The sequence below is a fragment of the Orcinus orca genome, chromosome 10 (genome assembly GCF_937001465.1).
Source record: "Orcinus orca chromosome 10, mOrcOrc1.1, whole genome shotgun sequence".
NCBI lineage: Eukaryota > Metazoa > Chordata > Mammalia > Artiodactyla > Delphinidae > Orcinus > Orcinus orca.
In genome coordinates, this window is record NC_064568.1 from 67,493,710 (window position 1) to 67,511,148 (window position 17,439).

Sequence of the window (17,439 nt, forward strand, 5' to 3'; positions counted from 1 at the left end):
GCATCAGGTCTTAGTTGCAGCACGCGGGATCTTTTGTTGCGATGCACAGGCTCTTCCTTGCAGTGTGTGGGCTTCTGTCTAGTTGTGGTGCATGGGCTCCAGAGCTCATGAGCTCTGTAGCTGCAGTACACGGGCTCTCTAGTTGTGGTGTGCGGGCTCAGTAGTTGTGGCACGCGGGCTTAGTTGTCCTGTGGCATGTGGGATCTTAGTTCCCCAGCCAGGGATCGAACCGGCATCCCCTGCATTGCAAGATGGATTCTTAACCACTGGACCACCAGGGAAGTCCCTCCCTTGAAATCATTTTGGAAAAAATAAAAAATTTGGCTCTAATGGAAATCAGATCCAGTTCAAAATATGCCTATGGGACTTCCCTGGTGGCGCAGTGGTTGGGAGTCCGCCTGCCGATGCGGGGGATGCGGGCTCGTGCCCCGGTCCGGGAGGATCCCACAAGCCGCGGAGCAGTTGGGCCCGTGGGCCATGGCCGCTGAGCCTGAGCGTCTGGAGCCTGTGCTCCGCAACGGGAGAGGCTGCGGCAGTGAGAGGCCCGCGTACCACAAAAAAAAAAAAAAAAAAAAAATGCCTATGGCTTCCCATACTATTCTGGGTGAAAGACAGATTCCTCTCTATGATGTCAAGGCCTCACAAGATCTGGTCTGGTTACCTCTCCTGTTACTCCCCAGCAAGTGCACTCTTGCCTGACCACCTATTTAAAACTACCTCACTCTATCTCCCTTCCCTGCTATATCCTTGAAAGCACTTATCACAAACAAACATTCTGTTGTTACTTACTTAGTTGTCTGTCTCTCCTCAATTGAGGGTCAGCAACAATGAGGGCAAAGGTATTTATTTTGTTCCCTGCATCCTGAGTGCTAGGTGCTCAGTAAAGATTTATTGATTGAGTGGATGTGTGCATGGCAGCAGAAGCTGGGAGGATGGAAATACAAGCTGACACCCAAAGGAGGGTTTATGGGGTGCTGTGGGGCTCTTCTCCCCTCTGCCTTTATTCCTATCCTCTGCTATGGTCCCTCCCTTCGCTGGAAGCCTGTCTCCTCCAGCAGATTTCCTTAAACCAAAACCCCGGGAATTGGAGGCACTCTTGGTCCCTTATAAACAACCAGAGCAAGGCCACTTCTTGATCTTAGGGAGGAAGTTTACAGGAATGCCTTTGGCCATATCGATGGCATTAGGTTTTACTGCGACTCCATTCTCGGGTGTATTAGTAGATCGAACATTTCTGGAGAGGACTGAAACCCCAATGATGCCAGTTGATGGCCTGTGGAAGAGGTGACGTTATGGTAAATTATGATCAAATCCTATGGCAGAGCCCATGATCTATAGGCAACATGGGCGTCAGCTGAAATTAAATGATGCTTGGATCCTGAAGTATAACCAGCAGGATCCCTGATATCCATTCTGTACGCCCGCCCCCTCACTTACTTCAGCGATCGGTGGAGGAAGCAAGGTTAGGGTCAGCCGCAGAGGACCCATCCTCCATCAAGCCCCGCCCCACTCTCTCTCTTGCATGACCCCGCCCACTAACCGATTTCCTAGTGGCACCACCCCCACTCTGGTCCCGCCTCATCAGCAGATCTGCACTCGGCCTTCGCCCCGCCTCCCTACTCCTATCCTACTTGCCCCTTCCGGCCTGCCCTTGCGCCCAGACCCGGCCGCACTTCCCCGTTCCTTTCCTTTCTGATAGATCTAGTCTCGCGCGCTGGCGGGGTGCGAGTCCGAGAGCCTCCCCGAACGCTGAGGAGGGAATGTGGGGCGCGCAGGAAGGGGCCGGCCGCAGCATCAGGGCCGGCGCTGTCGTCCGCCTCCCTTTCCCCAGGCCCCGGAGCTGAGGCCCGAAACCAGAGCTCGGGGCAGCGCGGCTCCCTGGCCCCGGGCATGGAGGCCCCGGAGGCGGCACCCGCTCAGGCTGAGGGCGCGGAGCCGGCGCCCTGGGCGCACCTAGAGGCCCCCGCCCGCCTCCTGCTGCAGACGCTGCAGGCGGAGCCCGACGGGGCGCGGCGCGGCTTGGGGGTGCTGCGGGCTCTGAGCGGCCGCGGCGGGGAGCCCTTCGGCTGGGACCGCGTCTTTGAGGCGCTGTGCCGGGAGGAGCCAGTAGTGGAGGGCCCGGACTGTCGCCTGGAGCTGTAAGTCGTCCGCCCGCGTTCCTCCTGTCCTGCTGGTCGCGGCGGCCGCTGGCGTAGCTCGGGGCGCCGCCCGTCATCCTCCACGGTGGTGTGAGGCAGGGGCTGGCGCTACCTACTTCTCTAGATGAGAAGACCGAAGCACAGAGAGGTGAAATACTTGCCCCGAGAGCGGGTCCCTGCCGCGCGCCCTGTGAGGCGGGGCCTCCGGCAGACCCTCATAGCGTAGGTACTGGGTGCAGTGCTGCCTACCTAGACGAAAGACACCTGCCCTCGGTTGGGTGTAAATGAATAATTATGTCAGTGGATTCTAACTAATTTTAATCACACACTTCCATCTCTTACCTCCAGTATAGGTCAAGAGTACACGTGTGTTAAAATACGTACATTGTCAAGTATACATAAATAGAATTTTTTTAAAATTTTATTTTTATTTATTTATGGCTGTGTTGGGTCTTCGTTGCTGCACGCGGACTCTCTCTAGTTTCGGAGAGCAGGGGCTACTCTTTATTGCAGTGCGCGGGCTTCTCATTGCGGTGGCTTCTCGTTGCGGAGCACAGGCTCTAGGCGCTCAGGCTTCAGTAGTTGTGGCATGCAGGCTCAGGAGTTGTGGCGCACGGGCTTAGTTGCTCTGCGGCATGTGGGATCTTCCTGGACCAGGGATGGAATCCGTGTCCCCTGCATTGGCAGGCGGACTCCTAACCACTGCGACACCAGGGAAGTCCCCATAAATAGAAATTTTAAACGTGGTAAATGACAATAAACATCTGATCATGCTGGCTTTATATTATCAGTTTTTCAAAGCATAATATACAGTTTAGGGGAAGATCTCTTACCTTGAGGATGGTGTTCTTGATAATTTTTAGTCTTTTGGGTGACTTTGAACTTTTTCCCCCTCTTTATGTGGCTAAGAATCCCTACTAGGAGCAGAAGTGTCAGCTCTGCCATTTTTGAATTAGGTTGTGCTTCCCTTACTGGTAGTCAGTTTCTTTTCTGACATCCTTGTAAGCCATGTGTCCATTTTGTGAGGGTGCGTTTTGTTAAGAAAGATAATACAGCGTCCATAGATGCACTTAACTATCGAGTTAAGTAAAATACAGAAAGTAACGTAGTGAGGTGCCACCTTCAGCCTCTAGGGGGCTGAAGAGCAGGCCTCCCACTCTCCTTGAATACCCCTCCCTAAGAAATGGGTTGGACACTGGAATATGGAGGGCCAATCCATATTTTAAATATTTGTAATACTTAATTTTTTATGTTTTAGATAAATAGAAATAGAAGTTCTATTATTTTCTTCCCACACTCCATCTTGAATTTCTTTCAATAGAATTTTCTGAATCCGCAAATTGGACGTTCTAGAAATGTTTACCCAATGGTCTGGCTCTTTCTGGACAGAGTAAGGGGAATGGAACGTGACCTGCGGTCCCTGGATAGAACTGTACTGCAGTATAATTGTTTTCTTTTGTAATGCTATGTATTTTATGCATTTAACCCTCTTATTCTGATAAGGGAATCCATGCACAAAAAAGGTAAAAGTCCTTGGAGTAGGCTCTTCCCGACTTCTCTACTTCAGTATCCTCCACCACAAATTGACAATCTTTTTAACTTTTACTCTAGTTTTTTCTCTCATTTAGTGTTTTTTCTCCACAAAAAAAAAAAGGTTTCGTTCCTCTCTTATATATCCCAAGTGCCTCTGTGTGTGATGACAAACAGCCCCACAAAGTCATGTATACAGAGGTGCAGAGGCGTGATGGGTGGTGGGCTAGATGCACTCATGACCTGCTTGCCACTCCAGCAAGCCTCAGGTCACATAGCATCTGCATTCGTGCCTTTGTCACGTTACAGATGGCTACTTTGCTCTGTCCACAGCAGTCTTGCTGATCTGTGAAACTTATTCTCAGAGATTTAATTCAGTCAATAAATGTGCACCAAGTGCCTGCTTTAGGCTGGTGTTGTGCTGGGTACTGGGACACACAGGAAAGAGACACTGCTTCTGCCTCTCAGGAACTCAGTTCAGTGAAAGGAACATCAGAGCTGGACAGATGTGACCCTGTGAGTTCCAGGGGACTGCCAAGGGGAGCACAGGGCTGCAGGCTAAGCGTTGCTCAATATTCTGGAGTATTATTTTTACGTAAAGTTTGGGAAAGGGCTTCTTTTTCTTTTTTACATAAAACAAGCATGGATCTATTATAGGGTAGGTTTCAACGTGAATTTCTGAGCTGAAATAGGAGATGTCAAAGAGCAGGGCCTAGTGTAGTGTAGAATAGATGCCCACTTGTTGAATGACTTCCATGCTGTCCCCTCCTCCATCCATACCGACTCGCAGGTACTGCCCACCAGCGCCCCCATCTGTCCGGTGCCATCTAGCCTCTAGCTCTACCCAGTCTGCCCTATGTTCCTTTCAGCAAGACACTCTTAACTGCTTGTTCTCCCTCTGCTACCCAGGAAACCACTGCTGCTGCGATTGCCCCCGTTATGCCAGAGGAACCTGATGTCCCTACTGATGGCTGTTTGGCCGTCGCTGCCCGAAAGCAGTCTCCACCCTGTGCTGCAGGTTGTGCAGCAGGATCCAAGCCCCGACCGTGATCCCTGGCTCCGGGCCCTTGGGGAATTTCTGCGAAGGGATCTGGGTGTTGGGGTCTCCACTGAGGGAGTGTCTCCACTGTCTAAAAGGTGCCAGAGACGGCTCCGAGGCCTGTGTAGGCAGCTGGGCCAAGGGGGCAGGAAGTTGAAGTTGCCCCAGGCTCCAGATCCCGAAGGGACAAAACAGGAGGAGGACATGGACTCCCAGCGGCCTGGGAAACGCAGAAAGGAAGCGGAGGAAGAGCCTGCCAGTCCTGAGGGGGAGAGGGCCCCCAAAAGGCTCCGGTGTTTGGAAAAGGAAGAAGAAGAAAGTCATGAGGAAAACAGACCTGAACGTGAATCTTTGGAATCCCTGGCCAATGGAGGAGGTGCATCGTCCATTAAGAACCAGCCTGTTTTGGGGGCTAAGCCCAGTGAGGCTGGTCAGAGTCTAGAGGATGCTAAGGGCCTACCTGAGAGTTTGGAGTTGCCCAGAGCTATCCAGGTACTAGGGTGAGGAGGCTGCTTTCGAGTGATTCTTCAGGAATGGGGGGTTTAAGCCGGTTGGGATACTGTGTCCCACCTCGGATGACTGTAGTCCGTGGAGCAAGGGGAAGGAGGTGGGGTTGAGGGAATGTAGTTTCTGCTCCACAGATTCTACAGAGGAGGGGGTGGGGACAGGAGTTACTGGAGGTGGGAGCCCTTGACCTAATGATCAATAGTGTGAGGTTAAGGGTACCACGGAAGAGGAAAGGCTCTGGAGCTACCCCTGCCACCCATCTTCTGGGAATGGGGGAATCATACCAGCATCCAGCCTGTCCTCCCAGCCCAAGGCCTGGGTCTGCCCCCATTAGGATGTATGCAGAGAAGACAAGTCTGTTCAGTTGGGTTTACATAGGTCTTGTCTAGTTTGAGTCCTTTAAGCACTTTGCAAGGTTTACGTTCTGGCTCTCTTGAATCATCTTTGCCCGCTAGTGCCCACTGACCTGGGGCCTTCTCAGAGAGGGGGCTGGGTCTGGGTTGGGGGCCATGCTGCGTGGGTGGGGACATGGCAGTGACTGGGCTCTCCTCTGCAGGAACAAGTTCCCAGGCTGCAGCAGCTGCTCAAGACCCTCGGGAAGGTGACTGGCCCTACTCTGCTACCCATAACCCTTCTTCCGCCCCCTGCCTGGACCCCAGCTGTGCCCAGGGAAGCCCCAGTGCAGTGAGGCACAGGCTGTTTGGGTGAGGGGGTTGGAATGAAGGTCTGAGGACAGTCCCTGCAAAGGCTTTTCTTGGTCCAAGTATGTTGTCTAACCTGAGACAGGTTCTAATTCCAGGCAAGTTCCTCTCTAGTAGCACCTTAAGGGGTCCTTAGCCATCCACTCTGCCAATTGAAGGAGTGGCCTCAGTGACTTGTCACTGAGGGCTCTGCAGGTCCTAACATGGGATTTGCCTTCCCAGGGGTTGGAAGGGCTGGAGGGCACCCCACCAGTTGAGCTGCAGCTTCTCCACGAATGCAGTCCTGGCCAGGTGAGTCCAGAAAAACCGCCTGGCCCTGAGGACACGGTCCCTCTCCATTTAAATTTGTGTTTCCCTGCCTCATGTAGGAATTTGGGGAGGGGATTTTGTTGGGTTTTTTGGTCTCAGGGGCAGGGGTGACCCTCAGTGGTTTCTTTTAGCCCTTGGTTCCTCCCCGTAGGGCAGCTCTCCCCACCTTACCTTACCCTGGAGTGTCCTGGCCTCGCCCCTTCTGCTGCCCGGTTGGATTGAGACAGCCCAGCAGAGACAGGCTGAGTGCCCCGGTGTCCTCCCTCCTCCTTGGCAGGTGGACCTGGTGTGTGCCCAGCTGCAGCTCCCACAGCTCTCGGACACAGGTCTCCTGCAGCTCTGCACCTGGCTGCTGGCCCTTTCACCAGACCTCAGCCTCAGCAATGCTACTGTACTGACCAGGAGCCTCTTCCTTGGACGGGTAGGTGCGCTGGGATACACATGGAGTGCCAGAGACAGTGAGTGAGAGAGTCTGAACCCTCAGTAGGGTGGGAGAGGGGGTTCCCAGCCTTGCATGCATCTGCTTGTCTGGGGAGCCTGGGGCAAGGGAAGGGCATAACCCCCTAGGCCATCTACCCACCTGGCATCTAACTCCTCCTTCTTGGGCCCCAGATCCTTAGAGAAGTGGAAGGGATTTGGGGTTTGGGATCAGGGATTTGGGAGCTGGGGAAGGGAGCTATGTGTCCTTTCCAATGAGTGGATCCATGTGAGTCCTAGATGAAAGATCTTCTTTTTTCTCTGTACTGTAATGTGTGAGCCTCTGAAATACGTGTTCAATAAACACTGATAGGAAGGAAGAAGAAAGAAATTAATATTTTCCTCCCCGTTGGCTGTAGATTCTCTCCCTGACTTCCTCAGCCTCCCGCTTGCTCACAACTGCCCTGACCTCCTTCTGTACTAAGTACACCTACGCCGTCTGCAGAGCCCTCCTTGGCCCTGTGCTCCAAGCCCCAGGAATAGGTAATTCTGGAATGGGCCCCAGGCCTGGTAGCTCTTCCCTGTCTGTTCCCAGCACCCTTCACCCCCCGGGTGGCCCTGGAGGAGCTGAGTTTTCAATAAATGAAGATACCTGTTGCTTCCCTGACGATGCCACCTGTAAAGGGCCAGGCATTTTGTTCCCTGCTAGCCCCATTCTCTCCTGCCAGCTGCTCCCAGACTTTTCCCCTCTGCTGTCGCCCACCCAGGTCCAGCTCAAACAGAGTTACTGTGTTGCCTTACAAAGGACGAGGCCCTGGAGCCGGACATGCAGGCTCTAATGCTGGGGTGAGTGTACAAGCTCCACGCTGGCCCCACCCGCACCTCCTGCCTCTGGCCAAACCTGCTCTTGGCATTCTGGACTTGGAGCTGGCTGGGTACCAGGGCCCGTGCCTGAAATACAGGCAGTGGCACAGCCATTGCCCCCTCTCGCTGTCCTGAGCCTGGCTTGTGCCTTCCCACCTGTGGGCCCCTGTTAGTTGCCATCCCGTGCACCTTCCCAAGCCCAGGGTTTCAGGCTTCTGTGCCAGGTGCCCCCGGGAATGTGAAGAGGCTGGCACTCCTGCTCTTGAGTTCTTGACGTAGTTGGAACATGGCGTAGTGGTTCAGAGCACTGGCTCTGGAGTCAGACAGACATGGTTGCAGGTCTCAACCTTGCCTTTTATTTAAATGTGTGAGTTTTAAACAGGTTATTGCATCTCTCTGAGCCTCTGTTTCCATGTATGAACTCTGTAGAGTTTTTCTAGATAATGTGATAATGCATTTAATGGCCTCGGCACAGTATTTGGCACCTAGTGAGTGCTCAAATGTTGTTATTAAATTGGTGTTAAATTTAGGTATCAAAATTGGGGAGTCAAGATACAGACATGTAGAAATAATGAGTAGGTGAGATCTCGTTGGACACTAACATGAAATATGAAATGCTAAGTATAATATGAGAAGGGGACAGTCGCAAAAATACTGCCAGCCACCAGTTATTGAGCACTTTCTCTGTGCTTTAGATTCATTACTTCATTAGTCTTCATGCAATCCTGTGAGGTAAGTGCTGTGGCCACCTTAGAGATGGAAAAACTGAAGCTCAGAGAGGTTGAGGGAGGTGGCCAAAGGTCACACAGCCAGCAAGTGCAAAAGCCTGGGATCAAACCCAAGTCTGTGCGCCCAAGAAGCCACACCGTTTCCATGTGACATCCTGCTTTTCCAAACAAGCTGAGGACAGTAGGTGTAGCTGGAGTGGACCTCACCGTGGGCTGGGTTCCGCAGGGAGGTCTCGCCTTCTCTAGGAAGCCTCCTGTGTGTCATCTCACCCATCATCATCCTCCTCTTCCCTGGGTCGTCCTCCGCTTTCAAACTCAGGAGGCACTATCAACTCCTGGTTATTTTCCAGGGGACCTTTGTACCTCTCACTGCCAAATCCTTCATGTCAGGTCCCGGGAGTCTTGGGCTGTGGCCTTCCCAGCACTGAGTATGGGCTCTGCAGCAGTGGCTGCTAGATGGCCACCAGCATCGGGGGGCTCTGACTACTTCCTCTGTTGGCTGGAGATCTTGGCTGTCCCCAGGGCCTTGCCCTGCCTTGGGGTAGGAGCAGTAGATATTCAGCCTCAGGTGGGAGGCTGAGCTTTCCTCACTGGGGCCTGTGCCTTGCAGACAGATCTTGGAGCTGCCCTGGAAGGAAGAGACTTTCTTGGTGTTGCAGTCACTCCTGGAGCGGCAGGTGAGCAGGCTGCCTTGGGGAAGAGTGGACAAAGAAGTGCTGCAGTGCTGTGGCTGGGTGTGCAGCTCCTGGGTGTCTGAACCCTTCAGTGATGGAGGGGCAAGCAGGATGACTGCCCTCCGGCAGGGTGCCCATGACAGTGGGAGGGTCCAAGGGGCTTGAAAGGCCGGTAGCAGAGAGCTGACCGCACGGTGAATCCCAGCTCTGCCTCTTAGTAGCTGTGTGGCCTTGGGGAGGGACTTTTTGATGTGTGTGTGTAAATTTAATTTATTTTTTAATTTAATTAATTTATTTTTTGGCCGCACTGAATGGCATGCGGGATCCTAGTTCCCCGACCAGGGATTGAACCCGTGCCCCCTGAAGTGGAAGCATGGAGTCCTAACCACTGGACTGCCAGGGACAGTGCCTAATTTATTTTTGAATAGGTAATAGATTCATATGTTCACAATTTTGAACGCTTAAAACGATATAGTGAAAAAATTTTCCCCAGCCACCGAGATTCCCCTCCGCAGGGCTAATCAGTGTTACTAGTTGCAGGGGAACCCTCCCAGAGATGCTGTCTATATACAAGGACACATAGTGAAATTTACTTTTCCCCTGCCTTTTACATAGATGGTAACACACCAAGCTCAGTGCTCTGCACTTTGCTTTTTTCATCTAACAGTACATTTCGGCAGTTTTTCCATATATCAGTACCTAAAATTCTGCCTCATTTGTTTATAACGTAGGTAGTTGACTTAACCTCTTTATGCCTCAGTTTCCTCATCTGCAAAAGGGGAGTGATGATAGCACCTACCACATAAAACTGGGGTGAGGTTTAAATGGTATAATTGGTGTAACGTGCTCAGAGTGGTACCTAACGCATAATAAGTGTTTATTAAATTGTGACTATGAAGATCTGTTGTTATTATACTGCCAGTGCCCCCTTGGGACCTCACTCCTTTATATCTTCAACCACTAAGCCAGGCGAGGGATCCTTGTCCCCCATCTCCTAATCTGAGCCTGTGCAACAGTGGCCACCATTTTTTGAGACCTGTGTGCTAGGCTTTATGTGCATAATCTCATTTAATCCTTTTCACAGTCTTCAGAGTTTGACATCATGAGCCCCATTTTATAGATGTGGAAACTGAGTCTCAGTTAAGTGACCTGCACAGGGTCACCTGGTTAGGAAGTGATGGAGTTGGGAGTTGAATCCAGGGTCCTTTCTTGTGCTACTGTCTGATCTCCTAATGTGTGCAGGTGGAGATGCCCTCTGAGAAGTTCAGTGTGTTGATGGAGAAACTCTGTAAAGAGGGGCCAGCAGCCACCACGTCCATGGCCTATGCCAAGCTCATGCTGACAGTGGTAACCAAGTATCGGGCCAATGTGAGTATTGGTAGGGCCATGAGGGCTGCTCGTGCTGCTCTGAGCCTGCCACGAGGGTATATGTTTGTCAGGGAGAAAACCCTGAGTGTTAGCCTTGGAAACCACAAGTTCAAGCCCAAGACAGGGGAGTGAGACTGCTTAGGAGTTCATTCATCCAGCCAACACTGCTGTGGGCCAGATGCTATCTGGGGCATTAAGGAATCAACAGTGACCATATCACAGTTTCTGTCCTGGACTTGACCCTCTCCCCCGGTTAGTGAGAGGGGAGAGAGATGATAACTGGCTCATTGTAATATCTGGTAGGAGCCAGGTGAAAGGTATGCACAGGGCATTTGATGACAGAGGAAAAGGGGGCAACTAAACCTTGTTTGTGGTTGGGAGTTGGGACAGGCTTCCTGACTCTTAAAGGGTGAGTGGTAGTCAAGGGCAGAGATGAAGGAAAGGGCATTCCAGGCAAAAGAAACGGTGTAAGCACTCAATGTCCCAGGGGATCTGCAGGTACATCATTGTAGCTGAGGCCTAAAATCCCAAGAGTAGATGGCTGTAGGGGATGAAGTTAGAGAGCTAAAATACTGAGAGCTGATACTTGTAGCCCCTCATATGTTCCAGGCATCGTTCTAAGCCCTTTGCATATGTTAACTCACTAGTTTATTCCAGGTGTTAGTCCTATGAGAAGATACTATTATTAGCTCCATTTTATAGGTGAGGAAATTGAGACACAGGTTAAAGTAATTTGCCTGAGGTCACATTGCCAAGTCATGGTAGCATCTAATGGAGGGCCCTGTAGGTTAATGGTGAGGAGCTTGGACTTTATCTTGAAGACCAGGTCTTCTCTTGGCTCTTAACCCTTTTCTTGGGATCACAGGCCTATGTGATGATTTGGTGAAAGGCATACATCCTCCCAGAAAAATGGAAATATGAATACACATCTTATGCACAATTTCAGGAAGCTCCTGGATCCTCTGAAGACCCTCTGTAGATCCTGGAAGGACCTGCAATATGAGGCATCAGAGGTTATCTCAGGGCCTTCAGCTGGAGTGACCTGATTAGATTTGTATTCTGTAAAGAAACCTCTGGCCTTGGCAAGGAGTGGGGATTGCAGAGTGAAGGTACAGGGCAGAGATGGGTCAGAGGTTGCAGCAACAGGTCAGGGAAGAAAGAGTGGCCCAGAAGGAATGTGGCAGCCACAGTGGAGTGTCTCTGAACCTCAGTTTCCTCATCTGTAAAATGGGAGGATTGTGAGGATTAAATGAAGTCATGCATATAAAGTGCTGCCCCATAGTAAGCACCTAATAATTGTCAACTATTCTTAATATGGCTGACATAGTACGTTGTGCAGTTAGTATTTGACCCCAGGTCTACCTGAATCCAAACACCTTGCTTAACCATGGTGAGATAATGAGGATAGATTGCTCAGGGAGTCATCTCCTCCTATTGTCCTTGTGTCCTGGATTTCTCTCTTCTAACTAAACAGAGCCCAGGGGCAGAGGGGAGATGGGAGGGATCAGCTGCTGGAGTCCAGACATGATTCTTCCTTCTCTCCAGATCAGTGAGCCCCAGAGGCTGGGCCTGGCTGCAGTTCTGGAGCTCAATACCACTTTCCTGAAGAAGTCCCTGCAGGCCGCCCTGAGACAGCTGGCCCCCTGACCATCCACCAAGGGACCACCCTCCCGGACCTCCCTCATCAGATTCCCGAAGGACACTTCTGCCCTGAGCACCTCATCCTGCCCCTTGCCTGGGGGTCAGGGCTGAGCCTGGCCATCCCAGGGGTCAACTGTCTCCCTGCTCCAGGCTGCAGAGAGGCCATCTGGGCCTCCCAGCCAGCAGGAAGGGTCTGGGGCTAAGGGGGCTGGGTGAGTTGTATTACCAAGAGCTGCTGAGCCTGGGCTGCCTCCTTGTCATTTCTACCTCAGGCTGTGGGGACAGACACTTTAAGATAGGCATCAGACTTCCTTGATGGTCCAGCGGTTAAGACTCTGCACTTCCATTGCAGGGGACGAGGGTTGCATCCCTGGTTGGGGGAGTTCCGCATGCCGTGAGATGTGGCCAAAATATAATAATAATAAATAAAATAGGAGTTAAGATAGGCCTCAGTAGGGTCAAAGCAGACCCAGAGTGGACGACAGTGATGCTCCAGGAGCCCCGGGAGATCTGTATGTTTAGCACAGATCTCTTGTGCTCAAGTGTATGTTATGATCCTCTGTGTTGTTTCTGACTTAAATAATAATTTATCAGTGGTATTTCATAAAAAGGAAGTTCAGTAATGTTTTATTAGAAGCAGTGCCTGCCTTCCTACTAACTCTGGGTGTTAGCTGAAAACACATACCACGCCATCCCCACCCTGCTCTGTGACAGGGGCATCTTTTTCCAAGGGAAATGTTCGGTGAGGGGAAGGTGGTAGAGTTCTGTGGGCCAGATCATGTATGATACCACCCACCCCAGCCCTATCAGAGCTGTTGAGTACATGGGTGGGCTGTGCATCCTGCACTGGGGAGGGGGGCTTGAGGGTGAGAGTGACTCAGCCTGGAGTTGGGGAAGACTTTTGGGCAGATGATGGCTTTTGAGGAGGGATCTGAAGGGCTCCTGGGATTACTGTGAGCAGAGAACAGGGTGAGGCCTATTGGACAGGAAAGACAGAAAGGGTGGGCAATACTGTGGGCTTGTGTGTTCTACAACTATATTCCCACAGCACTTAGCTAGGCGCCTTGTTCATAGTAAACACTTAACCTGGGGACTTCCTTGGTGGTCCAGTGGGAAAGACTCAGCGCTCCGAATGCAGAGGGCCTGGGTTCGATCCCTGGGCAGGGAACTAGATCCCACATGCATGCTGCAACTAAGAGTTCGCATGCCGCAAATAAGATCACACATGCTGCAACTAAACATGCCACAATGAAGATCCAGCACAGCCAAAATAAATATTTAAAAAACAAACAAAAAGACACAACCTGGAGATGTTACTGAGTCAACTATCAGGTGAAAGTTCATCACAGAACCTTACCCGCTCCTCCCCACCGCAGGCTCTGAGGCGCCGGGAAGAGAACTCGACATTTCCCTTTCCACAACTTCCTCAGAAGCCGTGAGCCCCCGTTAGAACAAGATGATGAGGGAGAGAGGTCAGGAGCAAAGCCTGCTTTTGAGAAGTGAAGCAGGTGCTAAGGTCAGGAGGAAGCGTGGAGGTTTAAGGGACAAACATGTCGGAATTGCACGCTCTCAGCGGCCGACACGGGGCGGCGCCCAGGAGTGTGACTACTGCAGCTCACCGCCCTGGGCCCAGCCTCTTCCCTAAGGGCCTGGGCAGCTGCTGGTGGCAACGGGCGCCCGGGACCGCCGCAGCTCTGTGGTCTCCGCGTAGGTCTAGCAGTGCAACACGCGGCTGCCGCGGCGCCCCACCCCCGGCACTGAGCGACCCGAATGCTCTCAAGGGGGAAGCCGCGGGAACAAGGCATCTCTCGCGATAACCAGGTCCTATTTGAGCGCGTGCGCGAACTGAGTTGTCTCTTTTCCGGTTATCGCGGCGGCAGGAGCTATGAGGTTAGTGGCGCTTAGAGTGATATCCGTACTCATCCGCGCCTCCGGGCGCTCCCGTGGGGAGGGAGACACTACGGGCGGAATCGGGGGTCCTTGCTTATGCTTCGTAGCGGGGCATTTTTGCCAGGCTTCGGCCTACGGGCCTGGCGTTGGAGTTCGCGTGCCAAGGCCGGCCGCCAGTAGGGCCCCTCTTCCCCGGGGTTTGCATCTGGTCCAGATTGCCTCACTTGGCGTCCGGAATACCCGGGGAGTATTCCGTGGACCATCCCCGAGCCTGAGCCTTCTGACACTCCAACGGATTGGTCCACTGCTCGCTGGTCCTGAGCGCTCGTCTTGTTTCCTTCTTGCAGCAGCAAAGTCTCCCGAGACACCCTCTATGAGGCAGTGCGGGAAGTCCTGCACGGGAACCAGCGCAAGCGCCGGAAGTAAGCGCGGACTTCCGCGGAGGGCTGCTTTGGGAAGCCGCGGACGGTCCGTTAACTTTGTTACGCTTTTTTAAGGTTTTTGGAGACGGTGGAGCTTCAGATAAGCCTGAAGAACTATGATCCTCAGAAGGACAAACGCTTCTCGGGCACCGTCAGGTTGGCACCGTTCTAATCCCACCCAGCCCTCAGTGTCCCCATGCCTGTCTCCTCCCTTCAGGCTCCTGTTGAGCCCGAGGCGGCCAGGCACGTGTGGCACTGAAGTGCTCGGGTAGTGCAGACCCCCTGCTCCGGGCAGGCGTGGCTGGACGGACCCCCACCCTGGGTCTTAAAACAAGAGGGGAGGCGTGGGGAGGCCTTGGCTGAGCCCGCCGGCTAGTTTGAGAAGCCAAACTAGCTGTTGGTGAATGCGGACGCTCTGGGTAAGGCTCAGTACTGCAGCGGTCCCAGACCCCTTCACCTGCCCTTGGGACCCAGGGCTCGGTGTGACCTATACTGTTCCCCAAAATGCAGGCTTAAGTCCACTCCCCGCCCCAAGTTTTCCGTGTGTGTTCTGGGGGACCAGCAGCATTGTGATGAGGCCAAGGCTGTGGATATCCCCCACATGGACATCGAGGCCCTGAAGAAACTCAACAAGAATAAGAAACTGGTCAAGAAGCTGGGTGAGTGTGCCTGGTGTGGTTCTTCCCCGGCCACCCACCCACCATGGTGTGGTTTTGTATGTGGGGTAGGGTGGAGGCAATTCTCACTGGAGTGGTAGAACAGGAGTATTTCTGCCACTTGGATTTTAAAGTGATGATGGGGTAGAGTCAGGACAGAAAGGATCTGCTGTGGTTGGTTAACTTGACTGGTATTTTTTAGCCACGTGAAAATTCTATTTTGCTTTGAGGATTGGATTTAATAAGGGAAGAAAGCCAGGCAGTGGTTCTTTTCTAAGCAAGCGAGAACTGTCACATTGATAGGTCAGGTGTTGGTACATTCTGAATTGAAATTTCTACTTAAAACTCCCATATTTCATTTTAACCTTTAGGCTATGTGATTTGAGCATTTTACGGATAAACAGGTAACCAAGTTGTGTAGCAGGATTTGAAACCAGGCAGACTTAACTAGCGTGAGCATTTTCATTGCAAGATGGGTTGTGAGTCAGCCTAGACTTCTACCGGGTTTCATGTGAATGTTGGGCCAGTAAAAGTCCAGAGGATGGAGATAATACTGGAATGGGGAGAGGATTAAAAAGACTCGGTAGCTGGGCTTCCCTGGTGGCGCAGTGGTTGAGAGTCCGCCTGCCGATGCAGGGGACACGGATTCGTGCCCCAGTCCGGGAAGATCCCACATGCCGCGGAGTGGCTGGGCCCGTGAGCCATGGCCACTGAGCCTGCGCATCCGGAGCCTGTGCTCTGCAACGGGAGAGGCCACAACAGTGAGAGGCCCGCGTACCGCAAAAAAAAAAAAAAAAAGACTCGGTAGCTGGGGAAGGGGTAGATTGCTGGTTAGAGGCCACTTCTGCGGCTGTCTCATAGCCCTGTTTAGAGGTGTCCTCAGGGGCCAGGTCCTAACGGCTTCCTCTCTTTACCAGCCAAGAAGTATGATGCCTTTTTGGCTTCAGAGTCTCTGATCAAGCAGATCCCACGAATCCTGGGCCCAGGCCTGAATAAGGCCGGCAAGTTCCCTTCCTTGCTGACCCACAATGAGAACATGGTGGCCAAAGTTGATGAAGTGAAGTCCACAATCAAGTTCCAGATGAAGAAGGTGAGAAGGTCTAGCCAGTTGCATAGGTTGAACAGTGGTGACGTTGACCCACGTTCTCCAAGTGGGAGCTCTGGTTTGCATTTCTGTGGATACTTAGGACTTGTGACAGTCACCTAACAGGATTGAAGCTTTTCAAATAACTCTGGTCTTGGTCTGGGGCCAGAGCACTGCTCATTAGGTCACTGGAGGTCATAGGGATGGGCCATCTGGCTTGTAGACGGGCCCACTCTACATTTTCTTGAATCTAGCCACCAACCTGATTTGACCTTCCTCTCCCCACAGGTGCTGTGTCTGGCAGTGGCTGTTGGCCACGTGAAAATGACAGATGATGAGCTTGTGTACAACATCCACTTAGCTGTCAACTTCCTGGTGTCGTTGCTCAAGAAAAATTGGCAGAACGTTCGGGCTTTGTACATTAAGAGCACCATGGGCAAGCCCCAGCGCCTGTACTAAGGCACAGCTTAATAAACCATACTCCCACCATTACCACCGTCTCCTGTGGCTTTGGGCAGGGGGGACGGTGCTTTGTGAGCTGACCTGGCATGCCACAGCACTGCACTGATGAGCCAGTGATGGGTAGTCATTTACTGCAGACAAGGCAGGGCATTCTTTCTGCCCTCAGAAACATGGAGTCTTATTAAGATCTCCTGGATACTAATAGGGCTGCTAATCAGGGCTGAAGTTTTTCAAATAACCCTGAGAAGAGCAGCTCGGGGCCATTACCCCAGCCTGTACTGCTGCTGCCTGTTACTAGTGGAAAGGGCGGGGGGGGGGTGGTTAGAACCTTCACATGGAGGACACTGACTTGGCCTTTCCTTGGCAGCATGCCTAACCTATGGCCGGTATGCCAGCAGTTCTTAACATGGGCTTTTTGTTTGGAGGGCTTTTTGATCCCTTGAAATCATTTGGGGTCTTGGTCTGCAGGAATCCCCAAGTAGTTACAAATGGAGATTGGGGTTTGGTGAGCCTGGGATTGGCTTCCTAGATGCTTCTGATTAGAGTGGTTCACATACCCTGAGAAACTGGTCTAGTATTTGCTTTCTTGACCCACAAATTGAGTACCCTTATGTTTGGGGGTAGTGATTTACTAGGTAAGATATTTAGGAAGAAAAATGAGAAGACCTGATAATACTCTGATCTAGGGACCCTGTTGTCTAGGGGAGTTTGGTAAATGGGTGGAATCTGCCTGTGGAAACTTCTAGGTCCCCTCCCTGGCCTGAGGAACTTCCTGTTGCCGTTCTTGCCTCCAGCACCCAGCACTGGAAAGGTGTCTCTGGTGTGGTGGGAAATACCTGTGATTTAACCGTTGACTTTATTGGCTGCGCCGGGTCTTAGTTGCTGTACGGTGGATCTTTAGTTGTGGCGTGAACTCTTAGTTGTGGTATGAGGGATCTAGTTGCCTGACCAGAGATCCAAACCGGGCCCCCTGCATTGGGAGTGTGCAGTCTTAGTCACTGGACCACCA

At 52.1% G+C, this 17,439-nt stretch overlaps 2 protein-coding genes across 2 annotated transcripts; both read left to right on the top strand.

The window, feature by feature from the left end:
- The first annotated feature begins 1,631 nt into the window (after nt 1-1,631).
- FANCE (FA complementation group E) lies at nt 1,632-13,009 on the top strand. Its single transcript, XM_004267807.4, has 10 exons — nt 1,632-2,138; nt 4,578-5,199; nt 5,771-5,815; nt 6,138-6,206; nt 6,502-6,645; nt 7,061-7,184; nt 7,409-7,487; nt 8,844-8,910; nt 10,150-10,275; nt 11,821-13,009. The coding sequence occupies exons 1-10, from the start codon at nt 1,891-1,893 to the stop codon at nt 11,920-11,922; spliced, it is 1,626 nt and encodes a 541-aa protein (XP_004267855.1). The 5' UTR covers nt 1,632-1,890; the 3' UTR covers nt 11,923-13,009.
- Nucleotides 13,010-13,660: 651 nt separating this feature from the next.
- RPL10A (ribosomal protein L10a) lies at nt 13,661-16,460 on the top strand. Its single transcript, XM_004267687.4, has 6 exons — nt 13,661-13,806; nt 14,154-14,228; nt 14,304-14,384; nt 14,739-14,887; nt 15,802-15,974; nt 16,257-16,460. The coding sequence occupies exons 1-6, from the start codon at nt 13,802-13,804 to the stop codon at nt 16,425-16,427; spliced, it is 654 nt and encodes a 217-aa protein (XP_004267735.1). The 5' UTR covers nt 13,661-13,801; the 3' UTR covers nt 16,428-16,460.
- The last annotated feature ends 979 nt before the right edge of the window (nt 16,461-17,439 follow it).

Bases quoted from the DNA above. Each gene is read 5' to 3' on its own strand.
- FANCE (XM_004267807.4), top strand. From the start codon at position 1,891: ATGGAGGCCCCGGAGGCGGCACCCGCTCAGGCTGAGGGCGCGGAGCCG. The intron at 5,200-5,770 runs GTACTAGGGTGA...TCTCCTCTGCAG, and splicing joins AGTTGCCCAGAGCTATCCAG to GAACAAGTTCCCAGGCTGCA. The intron at 7,488-8,843 runs GTGAGTGTACAA...TGTGCCTTGCAG, and splicing joins ATGCAGGCTCTAATGCTGGG to ACAGATCTTGGAGCTGCCCT.
- RPL10A (XM_004267687.4), top strand. The intron at 14,229-14,303 runs GTAAGCGCGGAC...CGCTTTTTTAAG, and splicing joins AACCAGCGCAAGCGCCGGAA to GTTTTTGGAGACGGTGGAGC. The intron at 14,385-14,738 runs GTTGGCACCGTT...CCCAAAATGCAG, and splicing joins CGCTTCTCGGGCACCGTCAG to GCTTAAGTCCACTCCCCGCC.